The sequence below is a fragment of the Saccopteryx leptura genome, chromosome 3, assembly GCF_036850995.1.
Source record: "Saccopteryx leptura isolate mSacLep1 chromosome 3, mSacLep1_pri_phased_curated, whole genome shotgun sequence".
Classification (NCBI taxonomy): Eukaryota; Metazoa; Chordata; class Mammalia; order Chiroptera; family Emballonuridae; genus Saccopteryx; species Saccopteryx leptura.
Window position 1 is genome coordinate 276989126 of NC_089505.1, and position 22322 is coordinate 277011447.

The following is a 22322-nucleotide window of genomic DNA, read 5'->3' on the forward strand; positions in this document are numbered from 1 at the left end:
AGGAATACAGAAAAAACAAAACAAAACAAAACAAAAAAAAAACAAATAAATGAAGTCTCCATTTTAGAACACTATTACTGATTTCCTGGTTCCTTTAGATAGTAAGCTTCATGCATTTCTTTTTGCATTGATAGTATAACCTAATTGGCAAAATTATGATAGCGTATATATTATGTAATTAAGTAGTTATATAAAGTCAGTAGAAATTAATGCATATATTCATTCACTTAGCAAACATTTAGCCAGCTTATTGCACACATTGAAAATGGGACCAAACATTAGGAACACAAAAATGAACAAATTCCTGCCATTGAAGGGCTCATGGTTACCTGGAGAAAAGAGGAAAAGTGAACAGGCATAATCTAGAAACTGAGTCTCATAAGTCTCATGCATGACAATCACCTAGAGGGCTGGTTCCAACAGATTGCTGGACCACCTCCTATCCCCCCCCCCACCGCCCTAGTGTCTGAATCAGTGGGGCCAGAAATTTGCATTTCCAACAATTTCCCTGGTGAAGCTGCTCTCACTGAGGGAACTACAGTTTGAGGGCACTGATTTAGTGTTCCACGTGTTGGGGGGGCTATGGGAGCTCAGAGAAGGAGTTCTCAGTACGGGCTAGAGGGTGAAGGGGTTCAGAGAAGGTTCCATAAAGGAAGTGAGTTTTAAAGGACAAGCGGGGAAGGAGAAGGAGGGGGGCATTGAAACATGCCAAGTACATTTAGTTCTAAAGGACAGAAGGAGAAAGTACATATGGTTTGGAAAAGAATTTAAATAATTCCATTTGGCTCGGATGAAATTTGAGGTTGAAGTAGCTGCAGGAGATAATGCTGGAGAAATATGCAGGGCCCGGAGCCATGGTGGAGGGCTCTGTGTGAGCACAGGCCTGTGGGTGATTACAGAACCATGACTATCCAGGGCTGAAGTTGGAAAACAAAAATGTGTTCCAAGAAAAGAATCCTAGTGGAAGAATATTGTCAGAGTGATCGTGCTTCAGAGGGGCTTCTGAGCCTCGCCCAGGATTTTCCAGACTCTTGGAAGAAATCCTTGTCATTTCGCTCAAGTGATAAATCTCAGTGGAGGGGACAGGAGAGTAGAAAGGGTGAGTTGATTACATATAACTAGAACTGGGTGGAGGAGGGTGGTGGTAAGTTTTTGCCATTGACTCGTAACATGGAGCGTAAAACAATAATTGTTTCATTATGACTGACTCTTGGAAAACCCTAAGGTTCACCCACCTCTAATGGCCTCCTGGTCTCTCAGAGGGCAGGTGAGAAGCCCAAGAAGAAGGGATTGAGAGAAAAGAGACCCAGATCACACAGGTTGTGATACAATGTGCTTCTTTCCTTTCTCTGTAGGGGAAGATGATGATGACGACGAATGTGGGGAGGAGAAACTGCCCTCCTGTTTCGATTATGTGATGCACTTTCTGACTGTGTTCTGGAAGGTCCTCTTTGCCTTCGTGCCCCCTACGGAATACTGGAATGGCTGGGCGTGTTTCATCGTCTCCATCCTCATGATTGGCGTACTGACAGCTTTCATCGGTGACCTGGCTTCCCACTTCGGCTGCACCATTGGCCTGAAAGACTCCGTGACTGCAGTCGTGTTCGTTGCTCTGGGAACATCGGTGCCAGGTAAGAGAATTACATCATGTATGAGTCTCCCAAGCGTAAGTCCATTTGCCTATGACCTTATCCTGGAGAGCGACTTCAAGGACTGCGATAAGAAACCAGGCTTTGGAAAGACAGGAGACCAAAGATATAAATAATGTCACTGCCAGAACATTGTCATGACATTTTTCAAGGGTAGAAAACTGGTCAGGATCATCGTGATGACAGGAAGGCATTTGCAGAAGGACTGCATGAAGAGAGCAGATTGATTGATGGCTAGGTTAGTAGATGAGCTTCCCAATACAATTAACACTTTCAAAAGGACAAAACAAAATTACAGAATCATCTTCAAGAACAAACTTTCTGTGCTTTATAATGATAGTAAATAAAATTTGGATGATTTTCATGAAACTCTGTATTCATTGAGTAACTGAGATAATGGGTGTAAGTAAAAAGAGGCAGACGTTAATCAGGACAGGGAAGATGTAATCTGACAAAGTGCACTTTGCACAGGTGTCCCTTCATGCATTTTTTTTTATTTTTTTATTCAGTGAGAGGAAGGGAGGCAGACACAGACTCCCGCATGCTCCCCAAACAGTATCCACCTGGTAAGCCCACTAGGGGGCGATACTCTGCCCATCTGGGGCATTGCTCCATTGCTCAGCAACCAAGCTCTTCTTAGCAACTGAGGCAGATGCCATGGAGCCATCCTCAGCACCAGGGCCAACTCGCTCCAATTGAGCCATGGCTGCAGGAGGGGAAGAGAGAGAAAGAAGCAAGAGGGAGAAGAGTAGAGAAGCAAATGGGTGCTTTTCCTGTGTGCCCTGACCAGAAATTGAACCTGGGACATCCATACACTGGGCCAACACCCTACCACTTAGCCAACTGGCCAGGGCCCCTTCACATATTCCTATAAGCTGAATTTTTCCTCCAGCCTACAACTGTAGTTCATTGTGATTGCTCAGACTTCTGAGTAAGAATCATTCTCCCAAACATGACATTAACAGCAGTAATTTTAAGATTTTGATGGGCATCAGAATTACCTGGAAGCTTCTGTATAAAATGCAATGCCTGAGATCCTCACCAAGCTATGGAATCATAAGGTTTAGAGGAAGGGCCCAGAAATGTGTGCTTTGACTCACAGTGGTCTGGTGCATATCAGAACTTTCATAATTGAAATTCTCGGCCTATTTCCCAGCACTACTTCACATCTGGACAAATGTACAGCTTTAACTTTTCAACCGCCCCCCTCTTCTCTACCAAGATAGTATGTGAAGAACAAGCATTATGGTTCTTGAACTGGGGGAAGGGCAGCACATGAGGGGAAATACAGCCCTGCTGATGGTACCATTCAGCATTCCACACTTACCACATAATCACAGCCTAAATGCCAATGCTGTGATTTCTACTATCACTTACTGTAGTCAGTAACATTGGCCTTTGCTTTTGAGTTAGAAAGCAAGAGCAGTTCAAATCATATATATCTCTTCACTGGGATCCTCTGGTTGTTTTCTTCTCAGATACTTATCATCTCAGTGACTGAACATAAGTTACTTAATTTCCCCGAGCCTCACTTCCTATACTTGTAGGGTTGACCATACTTAACTTGCAGAATTGTGGTAAGGACTGGAGAAAACACCTGTAAATTAATACATCTAATAAAGCATCTGGGCCATAGAAGGCACTTAATAAAACAGGAGCTTTTGTGATTATTTATGTTGAATAGCTCAGGAGGATCTGATTGGTGTATATCTGGACACTTTATTCTTGAATAATTGGGGATGAAGTGTACTGGTTATACTGATTGGCCATAGCACATGGTACTACCCAATTGACCGACCATTTGGCACTCCTGATCAAGGGGCCTGGTGTGGTCTTGGCGTCCACCTGAGTTGATGGAGAAGCCAGGTGACTTGGAGTGTACCCTTATCCTCCCTTAGTGAACAGGGCTGTGTGAAGTCTTCAGCTGGGGGCGCCTCCTCTGCACCGAACGGCCCCCTCCAGCCTCAGGTCTGTCCCAGCATTGCCACATTTGCTCTTTATTTTGATTTTTTTTCCAAAAATGACCAGAAATTTACCAAGTAGGAGGAAAAATGTAGAATATTCCTATTTTAAGTTGCTTTGTATAGAGAACATATATACAACTAAAAGAACTAAACACAGTGGTTACCCATTGCTGTGGCTATGGTTATTATAGGAAAATGTTTTGGGGCCTATTTTGCCTGAAGCATCACTCACTGTTTGAAATGGTGCCCACATTAGCACACTCTGTTGATTGTCGGTTTAACCCTTGAGGAGAATATGCTCACATTAGGGTAATGAAGGCAAAATTAGGTCTCTCATCAGTTATTCAAAGTCAGCAGTTGGTCCTAGCAAATGCATCTCTTGCTTTCAAAATGATTTAAAAATGCTTTTCCTACATCTAGTCCTTATTCCAAAAAATGTGTGTATTTTTTTTAAATTTCTCAGCTCTTCAACTCAACACCTCAAAACTGGCTCCTTTTTCTAATACCAGTCTTCCAAAACAGCTCTCTACATCTTTCGCATTCGAGCTTTTGAATAGTGTGCAGTCATACAATTAAAAATATTTGTCTGCAACATACAATGTGGTTTCCAGTAAACCGCAGTGTTTGGAGGAGTCGTTTGTTCTGCCACTTAAAATCAGCTCAGTTCCCAGGGAGAGGTGAGAAAGCCTATTGGGGAGAATACACGAATCATTTGTTGTCAGAATGGTTTCCCTACACTGCCATAAATTCTTTCCATTGGGATACAGAGTTCTGTGCTCTGTTGTTGGGAGAATTCCTGTAATTTGTTGCCGTATTAACTGTGCAGCATGCTTCCCAAACAATACATTCATAGGTAATCGCAAATAATCAAATCTATTTAACAGACTTTTCAAATAAACAGCTGTGTGAATTGAACAAGGTGCTAAATGAACATAATATTTCTGACTTTATTCCTCAATGCTGATGATTCCACGCAGTGCTTTATTTTATCTCCCAAACTTAAAGAATAATAATGCTGTTGTTCCCAGAGGACAAAGCCCAGTTGCTACAGGCTGAAGAAGAAGGAGGAAAACTCATCCTCTTCACTTACAGCCGCCCATTAATTGGCGTTGACCCTGGGGCCCAGCTTTTTGTCTAAGCTGATGTCTTGACACTTTTCCTCAAGTACAAGAGCTCCTGGCTAGTGTCTGATACACTGCTGCCCTTCTTAGGTGAGACACTTAGATTCTGAGCTTGTGATGGCCTGAAGGGGTTGGAAACTTTCCCTGCCTGAAGGCAGGATTAAATATCATTTGAAGTATTTTTTTACAATATTGCTCAACATCCATGGGAGAAAGAGCTTATGACTCTGTAGGTGCAACAGAGCTTCTTCCTCATACCAAGTGGTAGCAAATGCTTGTTATAACCCCCTGTCGGAGAAGGATTCCTGAGGGTCTCTACTTCCCCTCAACCTCAGGTGTGCTAGGACAGCTAAGAGCCCCACGCAGGTTAGTAGAGCAGGGACCTGCTTTTCCTGAATCACCTTTTCTTAAGCTGCCTGTCTGGAGAAGAGTCCTGAACAGTCTCTTTCCACCTCTGTGTATCTCTTGTATTCATAGACTCTTGAAAGTGTGACAGCCATACGACTAAAAATGGGTTTTTTTGTAACATAAAACGTGGATTGCAGCCGGGTGAGCCAGAGCTTGTTCTCCAGCCCTCTTCACTTCTCTGTCCATGCTCAGTCGCTGGGCCGTCACACCAGTCTCCACGGCTTCAATGCCATCGGTATGCCAACGATTACCAAATGTATATCTCCAGCCCCGACTTTCCGCTGAGCTGTAGATTCATGTCTCAACTGCCTTCCCTGTATCAATGCCAGATGTGCAATTTTCAGCTCAAAATCACCACATCCAAAATAGAACTGTCAATTTCTGCTGCCTGAGCACCTCAGCCTTCAACCAAACCATTTCTCCCCAGATTGTGTCCTTCTCAGGAAAACAGTACCATCATCCATCCACTCAGGTGGCCTGGTTCCTGTTCCTCATCCCCACCGTCAGTCCATTTATAACTCCTGCACATCTGTCCTCTAAAATATCTCGATCAAACCCCTTTAACTCTCTGTCTACCACCACTCTCCTGGTCTGGATACTGCGTAGTTCTCTCTCACTTGGGCCCATGCCGTGGCCTTTTATCAGTCTTTGTGCTTCTGTGACAGACTGTTTAAGATATGCATCAGGCCACGTTTCAAGGGCTTCCTATTATTTTGCTCAGGGTAAACTTTAAAAGCATCGCTCCAGCTTACAAACATCCATGTGACTGGGCCCCGCCTATCTGTCCATTGTGTTTTCTTCCTCACCCTCTGCTCTTCAGCTCCACTGGCCTTTTCACTGTTCTCCACGCTCCAAGGTCATTCCTTTCTCCCAGTTGCACTGGCTTTATAAAATGCTCTTTTCTTTATTTATACAAGATGGGCTCTTTGTCTCAATTATATCTCATCTTAAATGTCACTTCTTCAAAGAGACCTTTCCTAAGCATGCAGTGTGAGTGGTCAACCAGTTCTTCTGTATTTTATCACCTCATTTTCTGTATATATTACTTTCTGGATTTTTATTTTATTTTATTTATTTTAGAATAGAGTATATAAATTTATTCAAATAAATATTATTGTCTAATTCTCCACAGTGAAATGTACACTTCATGGGAGAAGAAACCTTGCCACTTTTTTTCTCCTCTCTATTATATCCCTGGCTGCTAGAATGGTGCCTAGCTAACACATAAGTAATGCAATTGTGTGTGTGTGTGTGTCTGTGTCTGTGTGTTGTATACATAAAATAAATGTACAAATAAGTCATTTACACATTAGTATAAGGTGATTCAGTCACATTGCTTTTTTCCTAACACTTTCTAGAGATAGCTAAGACTTAAAGTTATGACTGAGGGTGATGTACAGGAGACAATTCTATAGTGTGGCTTATTTTTGAAGAATAGAATATATCTGAGTAGGGTATTGTAATAAGGGTAGAGGTAACAAGAGTACTAAGAAGCTGAGACAGAAACATTTTTCCTCTTGCATAATTTTAGCTGTGGTAATAACTTTGATGAGAAGTAAGCTTTCTTTTCTTTCTTTCTTTTTTTTCTTTGCCATTATTCTTTTCTCTACAGTAATCCCTGACTCAAAGACCCAGAACTCAGTACTGATACTTTATAAAATTTAAGCATACTCAGTGGAGTTCTAAATAGACATTCTGCAGTAGCATGATGTGGGTTCATAACTATTTTACATCATGTTGCTTCTGTGGAATAATCATTTCAAAATTCAAGAGAGAAAAATATAAGAAGAAACATTTTACCAGCTTTTTTTTATACTAAGGACCACCTTTAATGAAATATGCTTTTAGCTTACAATTATTTACTTGAGTGAAAGCTGGGTATATTAAGTCAAGATATTCCAGCTTCTATACCAGATTCCAAATATGGATTTTACTTTTATTTTTTGATCCTACTGGATTAAAAAAAGTAAGAATTCTTCCTTAATTACACAGAAAATTCTGAGATGCTGGTGAGTTGGGATACTTTACCTAAGTCCTGCCTTAGTCTTTCTCCATGCATTTTGATTGAGCATGTGCTGAATGAAGGTAGCCGACAGCTCCCCTGTCTTCCCTTGACCAAGGTCTGCTCCTGGGGTCAACACAGTTTAAACACTGAGTGTTCTGTCTCTTAGCCTCTGGCATTGTCAGCTTTGCTATTGGTTTGGAGTGTTTTGAATATCTTTTGGATTGTGTCAAGTAGGAATTATTTCATGCTAGAGATGTTAAGGCATAAATAGAAAGGAAATAGATTATTTTAGAGGGTTTTCCCCCCCATTTTGTAAATAGAACCTTTTTAAAAAATAAAACTTTGTCTTAGAGAAAATGCATGTCATTTTTAAATTACATCTTTCCCAACCTTCTAAATACCATAGGAAGAATTTTCAAAACAACTAGTTAAACTAACTGTTACTTCGTTCTCTTGGTGTTTATGAATATTCACCAAGACGGCCCAGTGATAAGAGCTTTAGAACTGATTTCAGGAAAGTGGACTTCTAACCATTATTCACGGTGTGGCTGGAAACAATTGACTGACTCTCTGAGCCTTGGCTTCCTGGCCTGTCAAACAGGCATAATGATACATGGTAATTTAAATAGAGTCAATCATAGGATTAGTAATATGGATCTCAGAGCATTTTGTCAACTGACAATTGGTATAAAATGCAGGAAATAATTATCATTATTTACACTGAGATCAATTCTCAAAATGTCAACAGGAATAGAAACTCTGAGAAAACGAGAATGAATGGGAAAAGTTGTATAAGCAGAAAAAGAAAATTTTAAAATTTATCATATCGTTCCAATGTATGCTAGGCATAAGCACTATATATATATATTCTGAAGTTATTTAGAGTAAAGTGATATGGAGCTACTTTGCCTTCTCCCGACATTTATTTTTTTGTCCTTTAGACTCTTCTTTCAAAAATGAGATTTTCTATTTGTCACTGTGCTAGAAGACATTATTTTTGTGACAAAAAAATTAGCTACTGGTGATTTAGAAATTTTATCTCCTAATTTCCTGACTTCTAATTATCCTGAAACTAAGGTATTCTAGAATATATTTAAATAACAAGTTCATTAGAATTTATTACGGTGTGCTGCTTTATTCCTCAGTGGATCCTAAAGTAACTCGAATGGTTGTGCAGGTTGTATACTGCAGTCTGAAGAGGTAACCATAATCTAAGTGACATCCCTGGAGATATATGGAACGCCACACCCATGCGTGGACATAGTGGTGGTCCTGTGCAGAAGCCACTTTGTAGCATATGTGAGATTGAGCACCATATCCCCATTACATGAGGAAATTAGGGCTCAGAGAGAACATATGATTTGCCCGTATTTAGTTCAAGTTTACATTGATAGTAAGTTCTGAAATGCACATCATCTCTCTTTCTCATAATCTAGTACTTAACTACCCCATCATTCTACCTCAGATTTATTTTTAAGATAAGCGTTGGAATACAGTCTTTCCCATAAACCTCAAAAAATTTTAAATTACTCCTTTCTCTCTTTGCTTCTATTTTAGTATTTTCCTCTTTTAAAGCATGCAACAAATGAGTTCATATTTAAGCTCCTTGAGGCCAGTCACTATCATTATTCCCTTTGACGTGGAAAATAGCTATAAAGTTCCTACCTCAAAAGAATTTCAAAAATGAACCAACTTATTTCTATAGCCATAAAGGGTTAACATCTCCCACCTGTAAAAATTTAAACACTAAGACAACTAGAAACTCTTTAAACATGTTCAACTGTGACCTAGCTGGCAAGAAAAAAAAATGCTAAGATAATCCTCATCAGCACAGCCATGTGCAGTGGAAGTGACCGCTACAGGAGATTTGGTCGTTCTGGGCCTACACAAAGGTGCCTGTGATACATGGCTAGCCAGGCACTGGGGTCAGTGGGCCGAGGAAGGGTGCATGGAGACATTCTCCCAGCTGTCATGTTCTGCAGATATTTATGGGAAATTTTGGAAATATGTCCCAGTCTTTTAGGTCTTAAAGCTAAAGGAGTAGGAGTCTGGGAGTCATCACTGCACATTACTGTTCAGCGCGCCCACTCAGTCTGCCCCTTCCTTAACCACAGAGATGAGTTAGGAGAGAGAACACAGCAGTGCCCCACCCACAACAAACACTCTTCTTGGGGGACAGAGGACCCAGCCATTGTGAATTCCCATGGTCATCTGATCTACCTTAAAACAACAGGGAATCACCCAGCCCCTTTGCTAGATGTATGACACCCTCAGGGGCAATTGCTTAACTCTGTTTAGCCTTAGTTTCTTAACCTGAATTATGGGGACATGAAAATCTATATTACAGAGTTGTAGTGAGGACTACAAGAGAGCGCCTTTATAAAGTCCCCAGTGCAGGGCACATAGGTGACACTCAAAAAAAATGGTAACTTTCTTTTCCCTTCCATTTTAACATGCTAATACGTTAATTAGGTTTGGGCCTTCTGGGGTATTTCGCTCAGGTATCTTGCAGCAATTGAAAAAATAGAAAATCAAGAAAATCCTCAGACTATTTTCATTATTGTCCCATGTTATTAAAAAAGGGAACATCCCCAAATGTGTCCCTATTTCTTGCAATTTCACTGACTCTCCATGAGCTTTATCCTCTGATGCTGGAGTTTCAGCTTGGAAAACACAGGTTGAAAAGAAAGTGCCATAGCTACAGTGTACATGCATTTTTAATCGGATGAGTTCACATCAACTTAAATGGAAATGAAAACAGAACAACTTAACTCCAAGCCAAGATTTCCCAATGGCTGTGGTCTCAGGTCCCCCAGGAGATGGTGAAGGGCATATATATTTTGCTTCTGGACACTCCAGTAAGCACTCAGTTTCTTTGTCACTATGGGAGGTCAGGACTGCTGAAAATGGGTCCCCGATCTGTAGTCAGGCCAAGAGGCAAAGTCGTGTAGGGACACAACCAGGGGAGCATCACAGCAGCCGTAATCACCCAAATGGCTTTCCAAGGGACTCTGTCTTAACCTCACGCCAGTGAGGAACTGTCTGGAGGAAAAACACTCTAATATACTTTCCCATGACAATGTGACATGACATCATTAGAGTTGAAAGAGGCCCACATAAGCAAAAATTTACAAGGACAGAGCAAAACAGAAAAGCTAGACACCAGATTTCACAAGATTTGCTCTGTAAGCGGCACAAGAACTGCCTGTTGTCCTAAAGTAAGAAACACTGGGGAATAGACTGCATGTAGCAAGCCAAGAGCATTTCGTCAAGACCTGGGAAAGATCTATTCTGAAGTTATTGGCATCCTTTATTCTTTCTGCTCAATAGCAGAGCTTTTAAATGTATTCAGTACATTTAAGTTCTCTTTCATTTAATTTACTTTCTCAAAGGGCCACACTGCATGGGCACCTGGCATTGAGTAAAACCCTGTAGGGGCACTGGGATAACAGAAATGGCGTCAATCTGCCAGGAGGTGCTCGGGGACAGGGGGACTCGGCATGTGTTACAAAGGTCTGCAGAGCCATGGTGTCAGTGCCTCGATCCTACGCAAGCTGCCTTCACTCGGTCCCACAAAAGTCACAGTTTAAGAGAAGGAGAGCTAAAAATATTTCATTCTAGTGTCTACCTGAGCCTTCTGACATACTCTGGCCAGAGCAAAGACACTTGGCAGACACTTCATGTGTTCAGGGGTGTGTGTGTGTGTGTGTGTGGTCTGAAGAGTTGGTGTTATGAATGTGTGATGAGAATGCTTGTCCATTTCCTCTTCTTTTTAGTCTCATGTGCATTCTAAAGGGAGCAAGCATCAAGTGTAGCAAATGCAACAGGCCTTTTTGCTCTACGGGGATTAACAAGGGGGCGGGTTTCTAACAAGTGACTTATACATGCTAAGAAGATGTCTTTCATTGTTACCTTTGCACATTTGTAAAGAAGGTTAGAACAATGAAAATTTTCAAGGACTTATTTTGGTTTTGCTTTTTTTCTTTCAAATTCAGGCCTCAGCTTGTGCTTTTAATGTTAGTGAGGTATGATTTACTTACTATAGAATTCACGCTTTTGAAGAATACAATTCAGTGATTTTTTTTTTTTTTTTTTGTAAATTGACTGTGCTGTGTCCCCATGACCCTACTGCAGTGTTGGGCACTTCCACATCCCCTTATCACCCTTGGCCACTTACAGGAAGTCCCGCCTCCACCTCCAGCTCCAGGCCCTATTAATGGGCTTTCTGACTCAACTGATTTGTCTTTTCTTAATTTTTCACAAAGACGAATTTTAATATACAAATGTCATAGACTCTGTACAACATAGTAATTGTATGTACTCTACTGATACATAATGTTAAAAATTTACCATGAGTTAAGAGTTTAAAATCTTTTATTTTATTCATCACAGAAACTAGACATTCGCAAACTATCAGTGTATGTAAAATGTTTCATATTCATCGCTTTGTACGTATAAGGATTTTTATACCTTTAAAACAACCCCACTACTCTCCCCTCAATAGTAACCATAGTTCATATAATAGGAATTGCTGGGAAAATACCATACAACGGTACTTAGAATTAGCCCTGTGAATCCTGGGGTGACACCCCATGTTTAATGATATATAAATGCTAAATGTCCTTGGCCAATTCAGTCAATTATGATTCGGATCATAACACAGCACTAAGGAGGCAACTGTCATTAAGTTCAGCTTCTTATTCTCATACGTGACCCCAGCATGTCACCCTGGATCAATACAAATCCATGGAAACCATTCGGAAGAGAGTAGAGACCAAGGCCTATTGAACAGAGGCTGTGTGCATGATCTCCCTGCACAAAGAATGACACAGTCTTCTTATAACACATTCTAAATTCAAAAGAAAAAAATGTGGGCTATAAAAAAACCTAACTTGCCATGTCATGGGCACCTCATGAGCAACAAAATGAATGGTATTTTTAGAAGACAAGGCAAATAAAATGCTAAGTCAATTTCAAAGGCAAATCTGACATGTGACTATAAAAGAATTGTGATATCTGTTGGGAATAATGCGTAGTGTAGGTATGAAATCACAGTGCTTGGCATTTATGCACGATGCCAGCTGGGATGGCATCATTGTTCCTCAGAACACAGACATCACATCCTGCCTTTTCCCAGGAATGAAACAGGACCTATAGATTACTTGTTTACATTCTGCTTTATTCCAGAAAGGATTTCAGTTTATAAAATGCCTTAGCAATGTTCTACCACCTTTCCTGGCACACAACCAAGACATGCTAGGTCTACTGGTGACCATATTTGATAACCTTTGTTTAGCTCAGAACATGTAAATCCTGTGTTTTGTGCACAAGGAGAAAATAGCTTATTTTGGCTCTATTATTTACAATCAGGATATTACACGTTGTGTTTGTTTTCAGCCTCTGTTCCCCACACTCCTGCACGCCCTCTGGAGCCCAGGGGGCTTTTGAGCATGGTCCTCTGTAAACTGCAAGCTATTATTAGGTTATTGCTATAAAAAATCATGGCTTGAGACAACAAGCAAGACTTGCTGTGGTTCTGAACTAAAATGACCCCCACTGGGTTCTGCAAATGGGCCCAGCAGAGAATTGTACCTTTTCGTTGCTGAGTTACAGAAGCGAAACAAATAACTGTAAATATACAAAGGGTCATGCAAATGTCCTTCTCTGAAGGATTTTCTGCATGGCGATGCTTCAGAAATAAGGCTGAAATACAGCAAACTGAAATCCCTAAACTCACCCCTTGTCACACTAGAGGACATCCGCTCCACCCGACCACTCACAGGGGGTCAGCACTCGGTGTGAGGCCGCAGCGGGGTGGTTCCTAGTACTGCCCGCCTGTTTCTCTGCGCTGCTGGAGTTTCACTTTGCAGAAGAAAAGAAGCAAACCTGACATCCATGACTTCTGCTGTGTCACGTATTCTTGTTCTGAGAGTAAGGATTAAGTCTTGTCTTGTACAACTTCTATGCCTGAGTATAGTCTGCAGTGGAATGTTAGTGTCAAGTACTGTTCAGAAGAGAAAAACACTGTGTTCTGACACACAATGCCAACCTTTAACTAGGAAGCCCCGACCGAGGCCCAGAGGCAGTGTGGTGACCTTGATCATCAAATAGCAAATGATCTTTCTTCTACACTCGTCATGAGGCACTAAAAAGGTGACTAACTAATACCATGTTCTGAAAATTAAAACAAAGGAAGCAGCATGATATGGTGGCAAGGCTTAGGCATTAGTTTTCATTTAGTCACTCTACAAACATTTCATGAGCACCTACTTGGTACTAGACCCTGTTTTACATGGTGGATGGAGGTGGAGGGATAAACAAGACATGTTTTATGTTTAACTCTGTGAAGTTCATGCTCCAGAGGAAGGAGACACGTTCTTAAAAATATGAAAGAATTTCAGATAGCAATGAGAATGAACACTCTTGAATGAACTAGGATTATGGAATCATGCGGTAGAGTGTGCATGCATAGTGGATATTTTAATAGGGTGGTGTGACTGTTTGTACCACTAATCTTTGGCAAATTATGTAACCTGTCAGACCCCTGTCTCTCCCAATGCAAATTGACCCAGGCAGTTCTAGTCTTAGAAACTACGAAAAAGTGTTAGTTTTTCTGGCTCCCATTTCTAACAATAATGACTTTGAATTACAGCAGGTCCTTGAATAATATCCTTTCAATCAAAGCCGTTTCATTATAATGTTGATGAGATAGATGCCCATGCCAAACTCCCCAGAACCAATCAATGATGTTAAGTGAGAACTTAATGTATTTGGTGTTTTCCTCCTCTGGCAGCTGGGATGCTTATCCAGCCACCCGTTCTTGCCAGCTAGGACCCAAGTGCCCTGGGTTTCCCTCCCTGACACCTGTTCTCCCAATCTAAATATTCTCAGTTAGTTATGACTTTGGAATATTCAACAAATGATCCACATTAAAGCATCAGTGACTAATGATGATTTCATAAGGGCAGAGCATTTGCATTTAATACAAAAAATGTTTCAACAATAACCACATTTGCACAGCTTCATTGTTTAAAAAGCACTTTTGCATTATCTATCTCTTCGGTATCCACAGTCATCCCGGGAGTTAGGCAACCCAAATGTGTGGTGAGTCTCAGAGCACAGGGGAATATCGGGCAAGAACAGGATCTGATGAAGGATCCTGGAAAGTAGCCTGCAGGGGAAGGATCTGGGCATCAGGAATCAGTGTGGATTATAATCCCACCCCAGCGAAATTCCATCTGACCCCTAGGGAGCTTCAGTTTCCTCCCCTGAAAAAAAATGGGGCTGATGGTACTGTTCATCTCAAATGTCAGGAAGTGCAAATAGTATAATATCTATGGCAGTGTTCTGAAAACTACAAGATAACGTAAAAAGAATTTTTTTCAAAAGGCTTTTATTAAGTATCTACTAAGAGCTGTGGTAGGTTCCTGGGAGAGAAAGACAAGGGTAAAAGTTGACATTAGAACTCAGCATATTCTTGGCTATATGGATAGAGGCCTCCACCTTATTTTCTGGTCTTTGCATTACAAATTACAACTCTAGTAAGAGCCCAAGTACAAATGAGGAAAGACTTGGATATTACTTCCCCTCCCAGACATCTCAAAGACACAAATCTTATAACCAGCTTGTAAAAAGTATTTGTCAGTTGAAGTGAATATTTGAGGGTTGACGTCAATAAAACATATTGTTAGTAAATAAAATGTTATGGTACTGTGATATAAAATACAAAAAAAGAGGACTGGCTCTGCTTTACAGGCACCACTGCTGGATAGGAATGGGGGGAAGCAGACTTAGACACACATCTTCCCTCACAGCCAGTCCTGGGCAAACTTGTTTTTATAATTTTATTTAGAAAGTTAAACTTAATGGGGTCACATTGATCAATAAGAGTACATAGGTTTCAGGTAAACATCTCTATAGCATTTGAACTGTTGATTATGTTGTGTACCCATCACCCAAAATCAAATTATTTTCTGTCACTTTACTCCCACCCCGTCACCCCTCTCCCTCAACCTCCCCCACCCCATAACCAATTCACTTTTATCTATGTTTATGAGTCTCAGTTTTATATTCCACCTAGATGTGAAATCATGTAGTTCTTAGCTCTTTCTGATTTGCTTATTTCACTCAGTATAATGTTCTCAAGGTCCATCCATGTTGTAAATGACATTATGTCATCATTTCTTATGGCTGAGTAGTATTCAATTGTATATATGTACCACATGTTCTTTACTCAGTCTTCTATTGAGGGGACTTTGGTTGTTTCCATGTCCTGGCCACTGTAAATAATGCTGCTATGAACATGGGGGTGCATGTGACTTCGCATACCAGTGTTTTTGAGGGTTTTTTTGGGTTGATACCCAGTAGAGGAATTGCTGGGTCATATGGTACTTCTGTTCTTTATTTTTTGAGGAACCACCATACCTTCTTCCATAGTGGGTATACCAGTTTACATTCCCACCAGCAGTGAATGAGGGTTTCTTTTTCTCCACAGCCTTTTTAACACTTGTTATTACCTGTTTTGTTGATAATAGCTAATCTAATAGTTGTGAGGTGATATCTCATTGTAGTTTCGATTTGTATTTTTCGAATAGCTAGTAAAGAGCACTTTTCATATCTCTGTTGACCATTTCTATGTCTTCTTGGGAGAAGTGTCTTTTCAGGTCTTCTCCCTATTTTTTAATTGGATTGCTTGCATGTTTGGTGCTGAGCTTTGTGAGTTCTTTATATATTTTGAATATTAACCCCTTATTAGAACTGTTGCTTATAAATATCATCTCCCATTTAGTTGGCCGCCTTTTTGTTTTGTTGTCAGATTCTTTTGCTGTGCAGAAGCTTTTTAGTTTAATATAGTCCCATTCATTTACTTCCCTTGCCTGTGGGGTCAAACTCATAAAATGTTCTCTGTGACCAAGATCCATGAGTTTTGTACCTATGTTTTCTTCTATGTAATTTATTGTTTCCAATCTTATATTTAGGTCTTTGATCCATTTTGAATTAATTTCTGGGCAAATTTTAAAATCAGCAAAGTGTGTGGTTTGGAGTTCTTGTTCCACTTCATGGCCTGTCCCAGGCACTTGCCTGACCCTGGACTCTGGGCCAGTCCTGATGTCCAGGAAATGTCTTCTCTTCCAACCTTCTCCCCCACCTTCTCTGTGTGTGCTGTAGTATGTGTGGTGCCTCCCACCAAGGGTCCAACGACCACAGACACGATGACTGAAAAGGCCAGAAGAGGCTAAAAATGAACCCCCCATCTCTTCTCAGAGACCATCACTTACATAAGACTACTTTTAAATGTATGTTTAGAAGAAGATTTTTTTTTTTCATTTTTCCGCAGCTGGAAACAGGGAGACAGACAGACTCCTGCATGTGCCCGACTGGGATCCACCCGGCATGCCCACCAGGGGGCGATGCTTTGCCCCTCTGGGGCGTCGCTCTGTTGCATCCAGAGCCATTCTAGCGCCTGAGGCAGAGGCCACAGAGCCATCCTCAGCACCTGGTCCATCTTTGCTCCAATGGAGCCTCGGCTGCGGGAGGGGAAGAGAGAGACAGAGAGGAAGGAGAGGGGGAGGGGTGGAGAAGCAGATGGGCGCTTCTCCTGTGTGCCCTGGCCGGGAATCGAACCCGGGACTCCTGCATGCCAGGCCAACGCTCTACCGCTGAGCCAACCGGCCAGGGCCTAGAAGAAGACTTTTAATAACATAAGTCATAAATACATCCTCTTTTTAAATAAGAGAATGATGTTCTCTTTGTAAATAAAATTCTCTTTGCAATAAGCAAAGAGTAAAGAAGAAATCATGCAAGCCCACCATCCATTTATACTTTTCTAACTTTTAAATGTTAAAATCCAGGAAAATGTAATGCTTTGCACAAAAATGCATTTACAAAGACATATAAAAATATTTATCCACTTTTTAATGGACTCAGACTAGGCATAATTACATCAACTGCTTGTTCCCTTAGCCGTGTCTCATGAATATTTGCCTTGTTACTCAATGTTCCTTGCATCATGGTTTTACCAGCTGTGCAATGTTATATGAAGTTGAAATTTCTTTGACCAAAAATGATGGAGAATTTGTTTCTAATTTTTCTCTAACATAAAAACTCTGCCCTTACCATCGCCATACATAAACTTTCACACTGGTACAGTTACCTCTAAATCTTTAGAAGTAGAATTGCTGGACCACAGATTTTATGGATTTTAAGGTGTTTTGATAGACACCTATCTTTTTTTGCAGCATATGATTAATCCATAGGCATAAGCAACTGGAGACATTTTATACCAAGGCAAGTCAAGGAGGAAGCAGAAATGGGAGAATTATTTTAACTTTCCAGAACCCCTCCCCCAAGTTTAACCTGTTTCCGGTGTCACCTGCTGCCTCCAGCGCTGGGTTGAAGTTGTATGCAGTGATATAATATTTTCTGTTTGAGTTGCCACTGTTTTCCAACTTTTAATAATGTTCATGTTTTCCCAAACTTATAATGCACAGAGTACTCATCCCCAAAAGAGGATTCCGTGTGGAATAACTAACTAGATAAATGTTCACAGGTCAAAGGCACATATTGGGTGTCTTCAGTGTATTGTCTGGGTACCTAGACTTCGCATCACACTGTTAGAGTCCTTCATAGCTCATTAAGGCCAACTGGAGGTGTGAGTGGGAGAGTTCCGTTTTAATTTTTCTCCAGGTTTTTCTACAAGATCTTTCTCAGCTACCTCTAGCTCTGTTCTCTCTTGGGGTGCTGACGGCTTTTACCATTCTAATGTAGGACTTGAAAAAAGAGGGAAGAGGATTTAAGAAGATTCAGATAAGTTATGATAGTCCATAAACAGAACAAGGCAAAAAAGAAAAGAAGCAGGTTTCAAATATAAGGAGGGAAGGGAAGGGAAGGGAAGGGAAGGGAAGGGAAGGGAAGGGAAGGGAAGGGAAGGGAAGGGAAAAGGGATAATTATTAGGAAGGAAGGAGATGGGAGCTGGAGGACACAGTCCAGGGCAGTCCTGGACTGTTTTGGAGGCAAGAATTGAATTTCAGTTATAACTAATAACAAACCACCTTGCTTAGGAAAATGACGTTGAATTCAGCAATTTATGCCCATGCCCATGCTTCCTTTCTTCCTTTTCAAAATTAGCAAAATGTTGACTAAATCTTACCGTTTTTTTATTCTCCTAGACTTGCATTATTAAACTTAAAGGTTTATTATAAAATAAAATTATAGCCCAAATTTAAAACTATAAAAAAACTTGATGTTATTTGCAAAGTAGGTTCATTCAAGCCTGTTTTTACATACTATAAGGACAGTGTAAATGTTGTGCCAGGCGCAGTAGCCAGGAACTAAGGAATCAAAAAATGTTATGAGTCAGTGATCTCGAATATTTTTTTAAAAGAATGAGAGGTCTTCCATGAAAATAGCCCCTTCTCAATGTCTCTGACCCATGCAGATGTAATACTGTGTTTGACATAGAAACAGCAGCCTCACTGCTTTAGCAATTTATTCCTTTTCTTTCAAATGATCATGCTTTAACATTGTATAGTTATAAGCAGAGTTGAATAGGATGAAGTTCCTATATATTCTCTTTGAACTGTTTGTCCCTTTTCAAATTTAAGACATATTCAGATGCCCCTTATGTCCTTGTCAACACCCCTTATGCACATGATCTTGTACATGAGGTCATGGTCAACACCCCATGGACTTGTGGTTAATGTCACCGTGCTTTGGTCTGAATCCCAGTTTCACCTCTTACAGGTCATATAATTTTGGGAAAACTTCTTATACAGTAGTCCCCCTTATTTTGTTTTGTTCTCCAGGGTTTCAGTTACCCATGGTCAATCACAGTCCAAAGTATTAAAAGGGATATTCCAAAAATAAACCAATTTTTAAGTTTTAAATTGCTTGCCATTCCAAGTAGCATGATATAATCTCATACCTTCCCACTCCTTTTCACCCAGGATAGGAATCATCCTTTTGCTCAGTGGGTGGGGGGCATGGACAGTGCGGATACACTAGTCCCTCAGTAGCCATCTTGGTTACCAGATTGACTGTTATAGTGTCATAGTGCTGGTGTTCAAGTCACCCTTATTTTACTTAATAACAGTCCCCAAAACTATTCTCATTACTTTCATCACAGTGTATTGTTATAATTGTTCTATTTTATTATTAGTTATTGTTGTAATCTTCTACTGTGCCTAACTTATAAATTAAACTTTATCATAGGTATAGCTGTATAGGAAAAATATAGTATATACAAGGTTTGGTATTATTTGCAATTTCTGGCATTCACTGAGGGTCTTGGAAGTATCTCCTGCAGAAAAGGGAAAACTATTGTACGCTGGGATTCAGTTTTCTCATCTATAAAGTGGGGATAATAGTACCTACCTCATACAGTTACTTTGTGGATTAAATGGGAATCTATACATAGCAAGCGTCATCAATATTAACTATTGTTCTTGTCCTGATCACCACCATCATTTCTGGACATCAAGGACAAACACATTCTCTCTCATAATCCTGTAAAAAGATCTATTCACCCTAAATCACATAGCTGAAGAAAACTATAATGAAAGATTTTCATCTCATTAACATTTCCTTTGTTGTCAGAACAAAAAGTTCTGAAATATAAGTAATAGTTGTTCACCTACTTATTTTCCTCAGATACCATGCTGAGGAAAGTAATGCCTTTTGTATTGCTTCTCTAAGCCTTAGATATCTCATCTATAAAATATGGAAAATAAATGTCCCATTTATATGGCTAAGAGGGTTTAGTTATCCTGAGGTCACACAGCCAGTACATGGAAAGTGGGACTAGTTCTGTTCCCTAGCTTGGTCTCCTTCCTACGATAACTGGATACATTATGCAGGCCACAGTAATTAGGAATGGCATTCTTCAGTAACAACAGTGTTTACCCACAGGGTAATATAGACTCAGGTGACCAAATTAGCCATTTACAGTGGCCTCAGCTTACTAAATATCTCTATGCCAAGCAGAACCATTAATTTAAATATTTGGGCTGACTGGGAACATTCAGAGGCCACATGGTCATCCTCCAGTTGCCTGTTCACCAGGCTGACTAGAGTCAGGAGACTTCGCTCAAGTCAGCCATTCGACCTTATAGCGCGGACTGAATCAGGCACACATTGGAACTTCTACCATTAGAATTGGCAGAAGTCTTTTTTTTTTTGGAGGATTGGGTACTTAAACAAGCATGGTACTCAAAGTGAAAGGACCAAAGCTGTCAAAAGCATACATAGCAAGATCTGCTCCAGAACCACGTGTGTCCAGGGCTTGGGAGACAAGCAGGTAAGTACAGGGCTTCCTCATGCCACACCCAGCTGGTTGGTTTAGGGCTCTTTTCAGACCCAGGTTGGGAGGGGGAATCAGTGACCGAGCAATGGAATAGAATAAGTGCAGTTTCAGATAAACATTTTGAACCTTTGAAAGAACTCCAAGTTTTTGTTGACATCAAAGAATTAGAACCAGGGATTTTAGAAAATTTTAGCAAATCCTGTAAAGTTGGGGGTTTGATCAAGCAAGGGAAAACTTGGATGCTCTCTTGAGCATCTATGAACATTGTACTGAAAACTAATCCCATTCTGGGTGTGTTGAGGAGTATTTCTCTCTCTCTCTCACTCTCTCTCTCTCATCTACTAAATTAGTTTGGAAGGCAGATCAAATAGCACTGTTGGTTTGTACTCATTCTCTGCCTTGTATTTCCTGAGGGAAAAAATCCCTATTACTTTCTCTTTTAATTAGAACTAATCTTTGAATTTAAAATATATACTAGGATTTTAGATTCATAATAGGAAAATTAATTCCCAGCGGAAACCCTGCAAAGTGCATTCAAGTTACATCAAAATGAAAAATAATTCGTTTTGATAATAGGAATGGTTGTTTTTTGTTGATCTGTGTGTCAGAGCTTTTCCATACAGGCAGGTGCTTGTCCTCGTACAGATAATGACACAGGGATGTGAGTGGTAAGTAAGTGGGTCTCAGTCTCCTTGGGGAACTTTAAAAAGTGCCAGTGCCCAGGCCCATGGCAGAGCAATGTGAAGCCAAAACTTGGGGTGAGGCTAGCAAGTTAGTATTTTTCAAAAGTTGCTTGTGTGATTTTACTTTGCAGCTGGAGACAAAAATTAGTAGAAGCAGGTGCTCTGACCTGCCGAGAGGAGTCCTTGGGTGCTTTTTACTGATGTCTGTTTTCTACTTTTCTAAAAATAACTCATGTCACTGTCTCAAGTACTTTTTCACTCTCTTCAGGGACTTTTATGGGCAGAAATTTTAAGTGTTTTTTTCTTTTTCAGTTTTTACAACCCCTCTCCTAACTGGTCATTAATCGATCAAACATCCATAATTCCCTGAGCTCAAACTGCACTTGGAAGCCAAACAAGCCAAGGGCTCTTTTTCATAAACCAGTGAAGTGAGTGTAAGCATGGGAGTGAAAGAGTGTGGTTTTTATACTTATGTGAGTAAATAATTACCCAACTAAAGACAAAATCTTGTTAAAGACCTCACAGACAGCAGAGAAATTAGAATTCAGATGGAAATATTATGTATTTATGTACTAACAGAGCAAGACAAGCAAGGCATAGGGGAGAAGAAGGTCTGGAGAGAGAAATACTCACATTGTTTAAGCAAAGAGTCCTGCCTTTCAGCCGCTTGTAAGATTAGGGTCTTAAACCAGATCTCATGTCTTTTTATGACTTGGGTTGTATGGAATTTTCAAAATAAAGAATCTCTTTGCATTTAAAAAGATAATAGAGCATAAAATTGTTCTTAAAACTCAGAGGCCCATAAAGTTAATACATCTTTAAAGGGTATTAGTTTAGAATCATTACAGCAAGTCAGATTCCCTCACCACGTATGGGTTCTCTTGGAATCTGGTTCCGTTGTTATTATAAAAATAACACCCGGCATTTGTTAAGTGGCAAGGTCCCATCCTGAGTGTTGTTCACGTTCACTCATTTCCTTCAAAACTCTATAACGTAGGTAAGCTTCTTACCTGGCAAGTGGAGGGGCCAGAATTCAACTGATTCTCCTCCTCCCTCGGCCTTTCATAGTATGCATGCTAGAACAAGGTTTTACAAAATAAGCATAGCCTAGTTTGAGAGTGGGAGGACTTTAGAGGTCAGCTGTCCCAGCCCTTCTACCAAGCCCACCCAAGTTGTTTTACGAGCAGATGA

At 40.4% G+C, this 22322-nt stretch overlaps 1 protein-coding gene across 13 annotated transcripts in view; it reads left to right on the forward strand.

The window, feature by feature from the left end:
- Window positions 1–22322, forward strand: part of SLC8A1 (solute carrier family 8 member A1) — a 372676-nt gene that overhangs the window by 337706 nt on the left and 12648 nt on the right. For all 13 annotated transcript variants that reach the window (XM_066378417.1, XM_066378420.1, XM_066378416.1 and 10 more), the window contains one exon: window positions 1356–1631. In XM_066378417.1, the coding sequence (XP_066234514.1) occupies window positions 1356–1631 (276 nt within the window). The remainder of the gene's footprint in view (window positions 1–1355; window positions 1632–22322) is intronic.